The sequence below is a fragment of the Cucurbita pepo genome, chromosome LG08, assembly GCF_002806865.2.
Source record: "Cucurbita pepo subsp. pepo cultivar mu-cu-16 chromosome LG08, ASM280686v2, whole genome shotgun sequence".
NCBI classification, from domain to species: Eukaryota; Viridiplantae; Streptophyta; class Magnoliopsida; order Cucurbitales; family Cucurbitaceae; genus Cucurbita; species Cucurbita pepo.
In genome coordinates, this window is record NC_036645.1 from 5583592 (window position 1) to 5599098 (window position 15507).

General features: G+C 35.6%; 1 protein-coding gene and 2 non-coding genes across 5 annotated transcripts; 1 reads left to right on the plus strand and 2 right to left on the minus strand.

Moving 5' to 3' along the window:
* The first annotated feature begins 661 nt into the window (after window positions 1-661).
* TRNAK-CUU lies at window positions 662-734 on the plus strand. The gene has a single exon. It is a non-coding gene; the product is annotated as a tRNA-Lys (tRNA).
* Window positions 735-3538: 2804 nt separating this feature from the next.
* On the minus strand, window positions 3539-3611 carry TRNAK-CUU. Its single transcript has one exon. It is a non-coding gene; the product is annotated as a tRNA-Lys (tRNA).
* Window positions 3612-4033: 422 nt separating this feature from the next.
* LOC111800375 (GATA transcription factor 26-like) lies at window positions 4034-10043 on the minus strand. 3 transcript variants are annotated; one of them, XM_023684033.1, is made up of 8 exons: window positions 9503-10043; window positions 8623-8662; window positions 6945-7316; window positions 6171-6567; window positions 6010-6082; window positions 4965-5068; window positions 4540-4856; window positions 4034-4420 (listed from the first exon to the last, which is right to left on the minus strand). In XM_023684033.1, exons 2-8 carry the CDS (start codon window positions 8660-8662, stop codon window positions 4125-4127), a joined length of 1599 nt encoding a protein of 532 aa, XP_023539801.1. In that variant the 5' UTR covers window positions 9503-10043; the 3' UTR covers window positions 4034-4124. The 3 variants fall into 3 exon arrangements, with proteins under 3 accessions (XP_023539801.1, XP_023539802.1, XP_023539800.1); XM_023684034.1 differs by lacking the exons at window positions 8623-8662; window positions 9503-10043 and adding an exon at window positions 8098-8602 and having other exon boundaries at window positions 4540-4603; window positions 4670-4856; XM_023684032.1 differs by lacking the exons at window positions 8623-8662; window positions 9503-10043 and adding an exon at window positions 8098-8606.
* Between the last annotated feature and the right edge of the window lie 5464 nt (window positions 10044-15507).

The following is a 15507-nucleotide window of genomic DNA, read 5'->3' on the forward strand; positions in this document are numbered from 1 at the left end:
ATGGGAGCCTTGTCTTTACCTGGAAAATAAGAATAACACGTAGATTGAGTATTTTAAGAAATACTTAGTAAGTGACCTCACTATTGGGTTAGATGCAAGCACATACAATCATGAGTAAGACTTATCATTTCAGTCTTTATTCTCTGGATGTATATTTACTATTCTAGACGCGGCTCGTACGTGCGAATATGAATCCACCCGTCGATTCACACACCTCCTGGGCCCCTTTCTTGGTTGGGATAACATTCTCTAGAGTTGTTGTCAGATGCCCGGAAGGAATAATGATTGTCGCAGCATTATGATAAACATAATGATCGTTATTATGCCTCGTAACGCACGTGTTCGTACTGTCATAAAAAGAGGGTATTCCCAGATGCATGAATACAATGATGCATGAGGTCCCAACATTTTTTTTCGTTATCATGCAGAATACCCCTTTTGTTTTTCTTTATATCATATCATTTTTATCATAACCTTCCATACATATATCGGGGCGGTGCATCATACCAAAATGTCATATCACATATCATTCATAACATACATCTCATCATGTCAAACCTGTGTCATGTCATAAACATATCGTGTCTTCTAACATATCATATCATAAATCATAATCACAAAATATATAAGATAATAAACATTTGTTGAATTTTATCAGTAAGCCCGTCTAGTTCAGTTGGTAGAGCGCAAGGCTCTTAACCTTGTGGTCGTGGGTTCGAACCCCACGGTGGGCGATTTTGTTTTTCTTGTTTTTATTTTTTGTTTTTTTTGTTTTTTTTTGTTTTGTTTTTTTTTTGTTTTTTTTTTGTTTTTTTTATTTTTTTTATTTTTTTATTTATTATTATTATTATTATTTTAAAAGAATATTAGTAGTTTAATTTGGTTATTAATAGCACTTCTTTATTTTTATTTTTAAAAATAAAATGAGTAGATATTACTTTAATTTGGTTATTAATAGTACTTTTTTATTGTTATACCTTATTCTTTGTAAACCAAAAAGTTTCACATTCCCTAATTTAGGAAATAATCATGGGTTTACAAACAAAAAATACATTGGTACGAGGCCTTTTGTGTAAGCCCAAAACAAAGCCATAAGAGTTTACCCTCAACGTGGACAATATCATACCATTTTGGAGTGTCATCCCTTAAATTAGCATGTCGAAGGCGTAGCTAGAAGTAACTAAACTGTCGAACAAATGGTGTACTTTGTTAGCTCTCTCTCACGCTTTAATATCATTGCTTGCCTCTCTCATCTCTCATACATACTATCGAGAGTATAATATTGATGCCCATATGCCTAAATATATTTTTTTAAAAGTAACTTTATAACACATTAGCTAACATTTATACACTAAATTTAAGTTGTAAACTCAATATCATATAATAAATGTTTATCGTACGCTACTTTTAGCGTTTACTAAGAGTAATGTATAATTGTAAAAAAAAAAAATTATTATTATTAAATTGAATCTTTTAAAATAATGAGGATAAATTAAAAAAAAAATACATAACATTAATAACTAAAACATATGTTTAACATTTCAAGGTAATTCTTTAAAAATAATAAGGGTACTAACAAAAAAAAAAAAAAAAAAAAAAAAAAAAAAAAAAAAAAAAAAAAAAAAAAAAAANTACCAACTGAGCTAGACGGGCTTATTGATAAAATTTAAGAAAACATATATATAATGACTACAAACAAGCTTCATTTATTGTTATTTGGTTACAAAATTTAGAAAGATTCTTCTTTCTCGATGGTGATCGGTGATATTTTATTAATGTTTTAAAGACTTAAAGGTTATATTTACGTAATGACTAATTATGGTATGTATACGTATTGGCTAATTATAGTCCTAAGATAAGAAATTGTATTGCATATTTAGCCAAGTGATAAATTTGTTTACAATGGTACGATTTAAGTTGCATGTTTAATTAATTTTAATTAATTAATTGATTGATATTTTGATCCTAACAAACTACTCTTAATTGTTAACCATTTTCAATATTTTAAACTGTGTTGGGAATAACGATTTTAACCACTTTTCAATCACTTAAATCAGAGCTAAGAAAAAATTACAGTCGAGACAACATATCTGATGATATGGCAGCTAAATCAAAATGATATACAAATCAAAGTATCACACTTATAATTTTGGAAGAGTAACCAGAGTTTTTCTTATTATTATATTTTTAAATAAAATTATTTATACGTAATATAAATTTGAATCTAACCTTAGTCACGTTAGTTTTTATTATTACTATATTATTTTTTAAAATTTGAGTGGTTACTCACGTAATTTTTATTGTTACTATTTTATTATATTTATAGTAATTTTTATTGTTACTATTTTATTATATTTATAATAAATTTTAAAATTTGAATTTAACCGTTATATTACTTTTTATTACTATTATATTATTATATTTATAATAAATTTTGAATTTGTCACGGTTACTCACATCTGTTTTATTATTTTTATATTATATTATTATATTAAAAAATAATAATAATAAAAAATTTGAAAATTTTGTTATTATTTACTTTTAATCTCCACCTTTCGTTTCACTTCTAACGCAATCCAACTGTCAATATTAATTCTTACTTTTTGGCACATTTCATGTCTATTTAAACCCATCAACTTTCCCATATTTCAAACACATAACTTCTATCATTTTTCAATCTTCATTGTTCACAGCCTCCATGGTTGGTGAGGCTGGTTACTCTCTAACCCTCCAATTTTATTTCTCTTTATCACCGATTTTTATTGTATTGAGAGGAAATAGTTGTGAGTGCTCCCAATTGTAAATCTACTCTTTTATAGAGTTGTAGTGTGTGACTACCAAATTCAAATACTTGTACCAGTTTGATCTTGCGCTGTGGAAATGATTGAGTTTGCTCTTAAACTTGTAAAAAGAGCAATGTACGAGAAAGTTCTTTATTCAAATTCTCAAGAGGCACTTGAGGAGTGGAGTAGGTTGAGTTTGACCGAACCACTCTAAAACTAGAGTGTCATATTTTCTTACTCTTTCCTATTTAATTTCAAAATTATTAAGGTAATTTATTGTATGTACTAGTTGATTATTGTTTTGACTTGAACTATTTTGTTTTAGTAATTATGATCTTCTACTTATTTGTAAAATGTTTCATAATTAGAAAAATTAATCACGTTTAAATACTTTTATCATCGTTAAAACTCTATTCACCCTTCTAGGGTTGCCATACCAATCCAACATTGTGAAGTTATTTGAATCTCAAACAACTGTTATTGCCTCATATATTCAATAATTTAAATATTATTTTTCCTTATAGTGATTTCTTTTCAGTACCACTGCTTCGCTAATAAATAATTTGTTTATGACCTACCTATAAAACTAAGTTCCTCTCGAGCTAAGGAGAGGATGAGCCCCATTGTTCAACTCGAAATCAACCCTTAAAGTGAAAGAAGGAAGAATGTCACATGTTTTATTGTACTTATGTATTGTTTAAAGGGGTACCACATGCAAAACTTAGTTGACTAAAGTTAAACAAACAAAATAAAATCGCCCACCGTGGGGCTCGAACCCACGACCACAAGGTTAAGAGCCTTGCGCTCTACCAACTGAGCTAGACGGGCTTATTGGTAAAATTTAAGAAACAAAATATATAATCCCAACTTTTTCCTTCTTTACTTTTAATTTTTTAAACAAATTATAATTCAATATTTTCATGATATTAAATTTAGAAAAAAAAAATGATAACTCCATTTAAAAAACTTAAGCTTATATATAAGTATATATACACTTGTACTTTTTCTAAAACAAAGAAATATTTGATTTATCATTGTTATCGAAAAAAATGGTGCAACTTACGCTAAAAAGAAATGTAAAACTTTACGGCCCGTTTACGTAAATCTAAACCTTATAACTTCTTCGAAGGGAGCCATCTATTAGAGTCACTACCAAGTCTCATACTTATCTCTTAAATGCGGANAAACTACCCAAATCGCCCTTATTAGATGCAAGTTTATAAGGGTGATTCGAGAGTAAAGACGAGAAATCAACCATAACCCATATCGAGACGGTTCTCATTTCCAGCTTCATCAAGCAAGAAAAGAAATACGCTTTTTTAAGTTATAAAACTTTAGTATTCAACGATGCATAAGTCGTAGATTTATCGAACTACTACTATTGCTTGCTTGTTCACCACCAAAACTCAGGAGTTCCGCTTGTGGGAACGAGCTGTTCGACCTCACATCGAGCAAGAGATCCTGGTCAAAACTATCCTCATCAAAATGTAGAGATTCCAATGTGAAGGAACTTCCATCAGATGGCAAAGCAAATAAACTTCTTGGACTAAAGCAAAAACTGTCGTCAACGAGTTCCTTGCTTTCTACACTAGTCTTCGTCGTCACCCTTCTCGGACTCGTCATTGTAATCCTCGTTTCTGAAGATGAAGATGTAGCTTAGTTACGCTAACGATTCTCGAGAGATGTAGAAAAGATGTAAGACTCTATTCCGCTATCAAAAGCACGTGCGTATACTAAATGCAAGATATTCACCAACCTGAAAACTTTTTGTTTTGACCATCAAGCAATCTCTTGTCATCCACAAAGCTAGTAGAACATTTCTGCAGCCCATAAAAAACGTTGTCAATCACAAGATCACCATGATTCCCCGTAAGATAAGATCGTACCTTAAGTCGATCGTATTGTTCCACCCATTTTGATTTAGACAAATCCCACAACACGAGTCGACTCAACATCTTGCAGTCTTCTCGTTTCGCACCCGGAAAGGAGAAATCGAAGACTCCTTCAGTGAGCAGCTGCTTAAATGAATTCAAATTCTCCTTGAATTGGGGGCTTTCAAACATGCTATTCAAGCTGCATTAAAGAATATATTGGGTATAACCACGATATGAGTGCTCACATGGATATAATATTTCCTGATCAACAAGGAGGAGGATCCTAAAAGTATGTATAAAGATTAACCTGTCTGGAAGCTCTTCAGTATCAACAGAAGGTAAATACTTCATTAATTCTCGTTGATCTCCACTCGTCAATTGCTTCGTAAACTCTCTGAAGTTTAGAATGATCTATACCAAACATGGAGCGGAATTATGACAATGGAGATGCTCCATATTTCAACAAATACATGTACCAAAATATATATATCTGCGTGTGCGTGTGAGTGTGAGTGTGAGTGTGAGTGTGAGTGTGCGTGTGAGTGTGCGTGAGTGTGAGTGAGTGTGCGTGTGAGCGTGAGTGAGTGTCCGTGTGCAGTGCAGTGCAGTGTGCGTGTGCGTGTGTGTGTGCGTGAGTGTGAGTGTGAGTGTGAGTGTGAGTGTGCGTGTGAGTGAGGGTGAGTGAGTGTGAGTGAGTGTGTGTGTGTGCAGTGCAGTGCAGTGCAGTGTGAGTGTGAGTGTGAGTGTGAGTGTGAGTGTGAGTGTGAGTGTGAGTGTTAGTGTGAGTGAGTGTGAGTGTGCGTGTGTGTGCGCGTGTGCGTGTGCGTGTGCGTGTGCGTGTGAGGGTGAGGGTGCGTGTGAGGGTGCGTGTGAGGGTGCGGGTGCGGGTGCGGGAGCGGGTGCGTGTGAGGGTGCGGGTGCGGGTGCGGGTGCGGGTGCGGGTGCGGGTGCGAAAGTGAGTTTTAATTGAGAAAGTTGAAAGAATGTACAAGAGCATACAAAAAACAAGTCGAACAAAAGGGAGTCCCACAAGCAACCTCTCCAATCCAACAAAACCAAACCGATATCATAACTACAAAATGGTCGAGTCACCGACACCCACAAGGAGGGCATCGAACATGACCACCTTCCGAAACTACATCACATAGCCTCTCCGCCCCTCTAAAAATATGCATGTACCAAATATTAAGGTTCGTTATCCATGCATATATTTCATAATAATCAACGGATTCTTCAATGATCATTTCGACCATAATTCAGAACAATTTTCCAAATTCACATTAAAAAGATATATATTAGGCCACGTGTCTTTCGATCAAACGTCGAGCTAAAACCATAAGAAAGCAACTTACAGTTAGATCGATATTACAGAGAGGCGAATTATGATTCCCAAGCGCTTGCACTTTCTCCGACTGAGGCCTGTCCCTGATATTACAAACACGAAAAATATTAGTTCTTGTGCTCATAGCTACATACTCGAAAATATTTGAATTCAGTTCGGTCCAAAACTTACTTTTTGATTTGCTCCTGCAAGAACGCCTGTCCGTTAGAGTGCTTTCTCCCGATTCCAAGAGTAGAAGGAACGATGGACGACTCTGAATAAGCCTCGTTTACAGAGAAATGTTTATGATCAACTGAAATTGAGCTTGCTTCCGACTCCTCTTCTCGAGCAATGGAACTTGGATGCCTCATGAGAATGCTTCCATGACCTATCTCTACGGAGACCATTGGAGTTTCACTCTCGAAAAGCAAATCCTCCTCAGAAGATCCAGAGAAATACGACTGCTGTTCACGTAAAATGGTGTATAGATCTTTAGTGAGTTTCTCGACTGCAGTAGACTTCGGACGATCAACACAGGTCCTCTTTCTCGAAGGCACCATCGACTCCCAAGCTGTCGACTGTGAGGGACCTGGCGAAAAAATAGAAATAAGCTACAACTGAGATATCCCATACGTACGACAATGCTAGGTTAGTTCGTCGATGAAGTAGTTGTATTCATAAGAAAGGCAAGCATAAGGTCCAAAAAGCTGACATACAAACACTGCTCATATATACGTCCAATTGGGGCGAGAATTTAAACTTCCAACTTCAAAAAACGAACTCGATACCTAAATCATTAAGCTATGCTCATGATCGTAAGATTACTAGACTTATTCACGATCATCGAATACACAAGTACGCCGTTTGATCTTTCGTGCAGTTCTATTCTAACTTCAGCAAACCCACAAACTAGTTGTGCATGAACAAATTTTTAATTCTCATATATCAATTGTATAGCGGACCAACCTGTCAGATCACTTCCATCGGCGCCACCGAATTGTGCACAGCTCTCGGAATTCGATATGGCTGATCCAGAACTTGATCTATTACTTGTATCTTCATCCACTGCCTTGTGGAAGCTCTGAGCATGATCAGGGATAACCCCAACCACAACTCCATGATCTTGATAGTGCTTTCTTTTAAGCAGTTTCACTTCTTTGTTCTTATACACGGACGAGTTCTTCAACCTAGAGAGTCTTTTATCATCGTACTCATCAGGATCTGCCCGAGCATGAAGAGGAGTATAGTTTGCAAGACTTCCCTTCGTCCTCCATCGAGATCCACATGCGTTGCACAATACTGGCTTATCGGGAGGCCCATTGCGCCAGAGTGGTGTGCCTGTTTCAATTTTGTTCTTTTAGGATCTATTGTTAAAGAAATAACTCATGCAGCAAAGGCAACATCGATACAAACTAAACTCGAGGAGACAGTTACCGATACCCAATCACTAATAAGTTCTATGTCAGCTAGAACGGCCTACGTGCAGCTCTCAAACAATGGAAATGGCTTGTGGCCATTACAATGACATAATTCAAACCCCTCTCAAATAAATCACAGCTCAATTGAGTTACCGAAACTAAACTTGGAAGGCTTGGTTATAGAAATGAAGGACGAAGAACCCGAAAGCTACTAACTCTAATGAAGATGACGCAACGCTCAACTGAAACTCTTAAGTGGAATAGACAGAATCAGAACTTGTCATTCATGTCCGAGTCAATGACCTCGTGTACATATTTCGATAGTCAATAACAACATGATCAAAGAAGCATCTCTACCAATCAGTCCTTATTGTCTTCTTCATGCCATTTCACTCTCTAACCTCGAAAAGTCAAGCAGGCCTGATAAAAACCAGCAACTATAAAATCGGAACAAGCTCTTGCAGCAACTTGATTAAGAAAGATATCAATCAATGTGTTCAAACATTCACAAGAACAGCCATAGATATCAATCAATGCTGCAATCCAGGAGGGTGGGTGTGCATATTTAACAACTTGAGAGCCTACCAGTGATACAAAGGCATAGAAGTCCATTCATGTTTTCAAGTGAATACTTAAAATTGAAGTTTATTTAATCATGAATCAAGAGGGATAGCTTAAAAGTAATTCAAAACCAAACATACCAGCATTACAAGAAGATACAATGTGGGCTTCACTAAAACATTGTTTTCTTTGATGTAACTCAGAAATTAATTCAAACATAACATAACGCTAAACTTCATCTTTGGGTTCATTGGGGATTGAAGAATCAATATGATCTTCGAATTACTAAGAACTTGCAGCTAAGACAGAGTTTAGAACGAGCAAATGAGTATCAAGGGAAGGGAAGGGCAGGAGAAAAGACATCCATTATAAACTCTTTGGAGGGGAAAATCATCAAATCTCACTGGGTTTCTAAGATGGGAGCTGTTTTCGATATCAAAATCAAAAACAATTCTAGTGAATTTCATAACTGATTCAAGGAGTTTCTTATGTTCTTATTCAAGATTAAGATCATTTCATAACCAAATTACATATAAACATCACGTAAAAACAATTTTCAAAACGACTAATGAACAAACAATATAATTAGAATCAAGTTTCAAACCCTTGTTTACAAAGAGAGCAGGGCAAAAAGGAAAACCAAAACTGGAGAAACAAGAACTCACTTGTAACTCCACAGTGATAGCAAGGCCCTTGCTTGCCCATCTCCTTCTCTTCCTTTTACAAATTTCTCCACAAGATAAAGCAAATTACAAAAGAAAAATTGGGTAAAAAACAAAAATATTCACAAAAATTACACAAAAATGGAAAAAAAAAATGATTGGTTTGTTCTTCAAGCTTTGATATGAACGCAAGGCTACAGGGCACAAAACCCTCTTCTGCAAACAACCCAGAAAAGGGAATTTGCAGAAACAAGCAATAGCTCAAAGACCCAGAAGAGTTTTGCCTAAAAAAGTATGAAAAACCCCAACAAAGATGAATGAAAACAGGAGAAGAAGAAGAGAAGAGCAAAATCAAAGCAGAAAAAGCCCAAAATCAATCAAAAGTGAAGAGATTAAAAGGGTTATTAATTGGGAATCTGTACAATCCAGTGGAAGAGAAAGGAGCAGTGCAAGAATCTCACAAATGGGTGTAGAAAAAAGAGAAGAAAAAAAACAAAAACAAAAAAAAAGAAAGGCAAAGGGAAGGTGAAATGGTGGGAGAGGTGTGGGTGTCTGTGTGTGACTCTTCCTTGTTGTATTGTATATCAAGTAAATGTTCAACTTTCCTTTCCTTTATTTAATTTTGGTGGGTAATTGAAAATATCTTTTATTATTATTATTATTATTATTATTATTATTTTAATTTTCACCCAAATTTATTTTACAAACAATATATAAACTCAATTTAAAAAAAAAAATAATAATAATTTTTTTAAGCTTATAATGGCAAGTGAGGTGTAGAAGAATATAATAATTATTAAAAATTAATATTATTATTGTGTATGTACTTGTTGACTATGAATTTCTCTACCTCACGTCTTTTCTTTATTTTCCNCTTGCCCATCTCCTTCTCTTCCTTTTACAAATTTCTCCACAAGATAAAGCAAATTACAAAAGAAAAATTGGGTAAAAAACAAAAATATTCACAAAAATTACACAAAAATGGAAAAAAAAAATGATTGGTTTGTTCTTCAAGCTTTGATATGAACGCAAGGCTACAGGGCACAAAACCCTCTTCTGCAAACAACCCAGAAAAGGGAATTTGCAGAAACAAGCAATAGCTCAAAGACCCAGAAGAGTTTTGCCTAAAAAAGTATGAAAAACCCCAACAAAGATGAATGAAAACAGGAGAAGAAGAAGAGAAGAGCAAAATCAAAGCAGAAAAAGCCCAAAATCAATCAAAAGTGAAGAGATTAAAAGGGTTATTAATTGGGAATCTGTACAATCCAGTGGAAGAGAAAGGAGCAGTGCAAGAATCTCACAAATGGGTGTAGAAAAAAGAGAAGAAAAAAAACAAAAACAAAAAAAAAGAAAGGCAAAGGGAAGGTGAAATGGTGGGAGAGGTGTGGGTGTCTGTGTGTGACTCTTCCTTGTTGTATTGTATATCAAGTAAATGTTCAACTTTCCTTTCCTTTATTTAATTTTGGTGGGTAATTGAAAATATCTTTTATTATTATTATTATTATTATTATTATTATTTTAATTTTCACCCAAATTTATTTTACAAACAATATATAAACTCAATTTAAAAAAAAAAATAATAATAATTTTTTTAAGCTTATAATGGCAAGTGAGGTGTAGAAGAATATAATAATTATTAAAAATTAATATTATTATTGTGTATGTACTTGTTGACTATGAATTTCTCTACCTCACGTCTTTTCTTTATTTTCCAACCACACCACACAAATTTCCGTTTAATAAATATATATATATATATTTTAATAATTGAGAATTAAAAATAGAGGAAATTAAATAAATTGTAACTAATTGGGATATCCCATAAGATTTGGATGCTAATTGATAACACGTATTTTATTTTATGAACTTTCGATTTTGATTTTAATAGATTTTTTTAGTATAAAATTACGGTGGGAGAGATCGAACCATCACATTTTAAGATGGTAAATTGGTGTTTTATCTACTAAAATATGCTCGATTCATAGTGATATGTTGGTTGAATTGATAAAGGGTTATTAGTTGGGTAGGCTAATGGCATGGGTTTAAGCTCGAATTGGAAACTCGAGTTCTCTAAGCTCTAAATACGTCTCACTGGTCTTTTCAGATGTTTCTCGTTTATGTCTCCTTTTTCCATTTANGAGAAATAAATTTTGATGAGTTGAATATGTTATGATTTTGAAACTTGATGAATTAGGTAAAAAGTGAGCCAGAGTTAATGATTTATTGTAACGATTCTACTTTTCTTCTTAAATATAAAACGGGTGCTACACGTTATGTCTGATGTTTCATGCTAATTCAAACAAAAATTCGTTTAAAATCTTAGAGATTAAGAAAACATTTTGATCGTTTACTAAATTCAGTGAACCAGAATAAGCATAATAAGAGCATGTCGTAAATAAGTATTCAATCACTCTTTAACGTGGAATTTAAGATTGGAATACTAATAGACTATTCTATCAATAAAAATATGACTAAATGCGAATAAACTTCCTAAAGATCTTCGGTCACCGTGTATCAGACTCTTGCTTTTATTTCAAAACATGTTGATGAAAGGATGAGTAGCAGGTCTTTTGGGTGAGAGGTAATGAAACTGTCAATCCTCAACTCTCTCTTCTATCTTTCTTTCCCTTCCCTTATTTCAGGAAGTAGGTAAACTCGTTCTCACTGCTTGCTTCGCACCTTTCCTCTTCATTATCCCCAAAAAGTCTTGTTTGTGGCCTTCCTTCTCTTCTGGTTAATCCTGAGAGTCAGGGGTCTTTTCTTATTTGGGCAGTCACGGGCTCTTTGAGGTCCTCCTAATGAGTCGTGGATGTAACTGTTATTTGATTCCGACGGCCATGTTCTCGCCTCCCCTCCCCTGTTCGGGCTGTAGTTCCACTTTCACGGAAGAATCGACGAGCTTTTTCAAAAGATTCCAAAGCGCACACTCGAAAGTGCTTCGAATTGAAATTAGTCATTCGTTGTTCGAGACCGGTTGAGAATTTGGAAAACAAAAAAGAAAGACCTCTTCCGACGCGCACGCACGAGAAAAACTCTAATTCATTGTTACCACAGGCGATTCTGAAAAACAAAGTTCCATTCGAGATTGCGCAGAAGGTTGGGAAACCAAGAGAACGCTTCGCCTTTTCTTCCTCGGTTTTTATCAGAAGCTTGTGATTTAGTTTTTGTCCCTTGTTTCGAGCAGCGGCATTCTCCCTATAAATTCTCCCGAAAAAGAAGAGAAAGGAAAAGTCAGTCAGCCAATTTCTTGGAAAGTTCTTTCAATCCAGGGAAGGTTGATTGACAAAAGAGATTAGGTAGGGATAGGATAGGTCAGATTCCATGATTAGAGAGATGAGACTCGAGCTGTTTTCATGCCTGCAAGGGAGTCGGGATAGATAGGACAGGATCACGGTGGCTCTTAGATGCCATGAGTAGGACCCATATGGAAATGTTCGCCTGAGTCTGATTCAATTGAGATTAATTACTTCATTATCTTCTGACGTCACCTGGGATTCCTTTTTGGCCTCAGTATCCGCCGTTGGGTTATCAGACAGATCTCAGCGCGGGCTTGAATACTTTTTCCCCACGGGTTATGCATTGGGCTCCTCATGTATGAGAAAATCCATATCATCATTGGTGCCGTATTGATCCAGCTCTTAGGAGTCCATCCACAAAGATGCGTGCGGGGAGGGGTTTGAGGTCTGTAGGGTCCGAGCAACTAGGGCTTTCATCAAAGGGTTGAAGGAAGTTGAGCAAACGTAAANTAAAAATACTCGGTACGTGACTCTACCATTGAGGTCGAAAAATTCAGTCACATACAACATGTATAATGACTATTGAGACATAAATTTGCGACTTTTCTTTGAGCTCTACTTTCTTTTCTAGGTAGGGTTGGATGCATACTACTTCTCTACACATTGTCCACGTATATGCACATGAGCCCACTAGGCGGACTTGTTAGTGTACCCATTGGCCTAACTATGGACAAGTGTACACTCGTACGGTCGAAAATGAGAGGAAGACAAAGGAGCCTATATAATAACGTGGGTATATGTGATGATATTTACATAACTTAAAGAAGTATATGATCATATGAGCATATAACATGCATGAGGTCTCGCCTATAAAATTATGGTTCAACGAGATAATGCACATATTACTTTCATACATAACATAATTAATTCCTTGATTCTGACAATATATTCTACATCATGGTTTCTTGTAAGGTATAAACAAGGTCATAACGTCATATCCATATACTCAAAGGTGGACGTTTGCGCTAACATGCTTCGGTTGCGAGGCTTCATGGGTTCATCTGCTAAGCCTTGTTGTTGGATTTTCGTGTGGATGTGGGTTGAACGACCAGTGGTTGGGTTTGACTTGGAATTGGATTATGAGATGGCATGGAGTTCGTGCGTCTAGTTTGTTAGGTTGACCTTAACCCGACGTAATAACTAGTGGATCTCTTCTTCTTTGCCCGATTTTCTATGATTTTTACATACATACTTTGGCAAGCATTTTTTCATGGTGTTGCAAGCATTTTCAATGGTTGTCTACAACTGTAATGTAACGCTCGAACTCAATTAGCACGAATTTTCCAACTTTTTCTTTTAAATTTCAACTTGGAGGATTGTATTGAGGGTCTAAATTTTTATTTTTCGTTTTTCTTTAAATTCGTAGATTTTCTTGAGTATTAGATTATGAAAATTATTCAAGATGTGTTAGAAGGTTATTTTAAACAATTCACCAGAAGTTAGAGTTATGATCGAGGTGTAAGAATGTAAGTTTATAGGTTTTGAAAGAGGGATTGGGCGCACATGAGAGAACAAGTGTCGCAACGAAGTTAATCGAGATGAGTATGCTACACACGAAAAGGGCCACATGTCAAACAAAGGAAAATTGTTGCATTCTCCAAACGCTGAGATTCAAAACTTGGACGATGGAAGTGCAAGTACACGAGAACCCTAGCGCATGTTAGCCTCTTTGCTCGTGCATGAGGTGTAAGAGGGTGCATAAGGATGTGAGTTTTTGCCCCGTTTGACTTTCATTTAACTATTTTCACTTCAATTCAATACTAAGCTTAATGTAGGTTCAACTAGAGAAATTTCTAGAAATTCAAAGCACCTAACAAGTAAAAAATGAGCTCGAAAAAGGCACACATGCCCAATAAAGTAGCCATTCGGACTTGCCTTGAGCAATACTTGTATGGATCACTGGAACATGCTAGGTGCTAACATAACCTACCATAGGTGGTTAGATTATACATGATTAGGGTTTATGTGAGCAGTTTAATTGAGTACGTAATGTATGTTATGAAAAATGACTAAAATGCCTTTAGTATGAGATTTCTAGAAAAAATGCATGTAGGATGGGATCTTATGATTTGTGCGGGATGTTATCTCCCTATTGAGCAGGTATGAATATTTTAGTATGATTTATATGTTACACGGATTGATTGTGGATCTCCCAATTTGAGAATGCATGCTTGTACTGAGTTGAGCTATGACTATTCTATGTTGACCTAAGTCAAAACGTCTTTAGACATCAAGCACTTAGGAGCATGAACGGTGATCAGGAGTCCAGACCTTAGTGCCTATAGACCAAGTGAATCCTAAAGAACTAGTTCAACTACTATTGGGATGAGAGTTCGAGTTTCGAGACACCTTAAGAACCTAGTTAACCTCCACGACACCTAGTCATGATTAAGGTAGCTCATCAGGCCTACTAGCAATGTGAACGGTATCACCAGAATCTCTGCTCTCTATCTTCTTTAGTACTTCGTCAGTGTTATCAGTAACCTAAGTTGGATCCAATAACGCCCCCTTCCAAGTGGTAGGTTTATAAGGAGAGATATCAACGAGCTTGTGCATCGGTCAAATAGGGTAGTGTGTTGAGGCGACTAGATGATATCAACTCGTAAAAATGGTCAGTAGTTTCCTGAAAAGGGCTTTTGCGATGTAAACTCATCCTAAGAGAGGGGGTGTGGGACCACACAGATTGACGTAGTAGCTACCTAGTGTCACAATCGCACTTTGATAATATCAATGTAGTCTTTAGCCTTAAGTCATGTTTTGAGAGAAAAATATTTTTATAAAACGTGAGAGAGGAAATGAATTGAAAACAAGCATGGTAAATGTCAATTACATTGAAAACATGTGGGCATAAGAGCCACTTGATCGGGGGAGGTTTCATTACTATTTGATCCCCCTATAATTCATCGAGGTATTTCATATCTGGCAACAATAGATATGATTTTACCAAGATGACACAAACATAAAACTTATAATAATAAAATAATACAACCCGAGAGTAGATAAAAGTTTTTGGCATGACATGGACATGCGACCATAGGCAACACGCTCTAGACAAGTATGATCGTGATATCATCTCCAACCTAATTGGCTGACTTCTTTGTCAACCGATGTGCACTCCCACTTGTCTCTTCTATACGGAGGTTCTTCTATTTGACAAGGAATTCAAGAACTCTCTTACATTTCTTTCCACTTTTCTGATCTATCGACTAGAATCTCTTCGATCTCTTTGACATCTTTTTATTTTTGGTCAATTTCAAGTCTAACAAGGTAACTGTGACACATTTTCATCCATGTGAGTAATTCCACCTTATAAGAGGTAAACCAGACATTTTTGAAGACTTCTATGGTCCTTTATACTTCCTAACAATTTTTTATCTTTTCGGCTACGAAATTAGATCTATTTTAGCCGGATTTTGACAATAACTTAATCTCCAGCTTGAAACTCGAGAGGACAACACCTCCTATCCTCCCGTTTCTTCATGTATTTGGAAGCTTTTCTCAATAAGCTCAATTTATATTTGTTGTCTGCTTCCACTCTTTCATGAAGTTCTGGGCTCGATGGTTCTTCCTTGCCTATGGTGGTAATAATGTG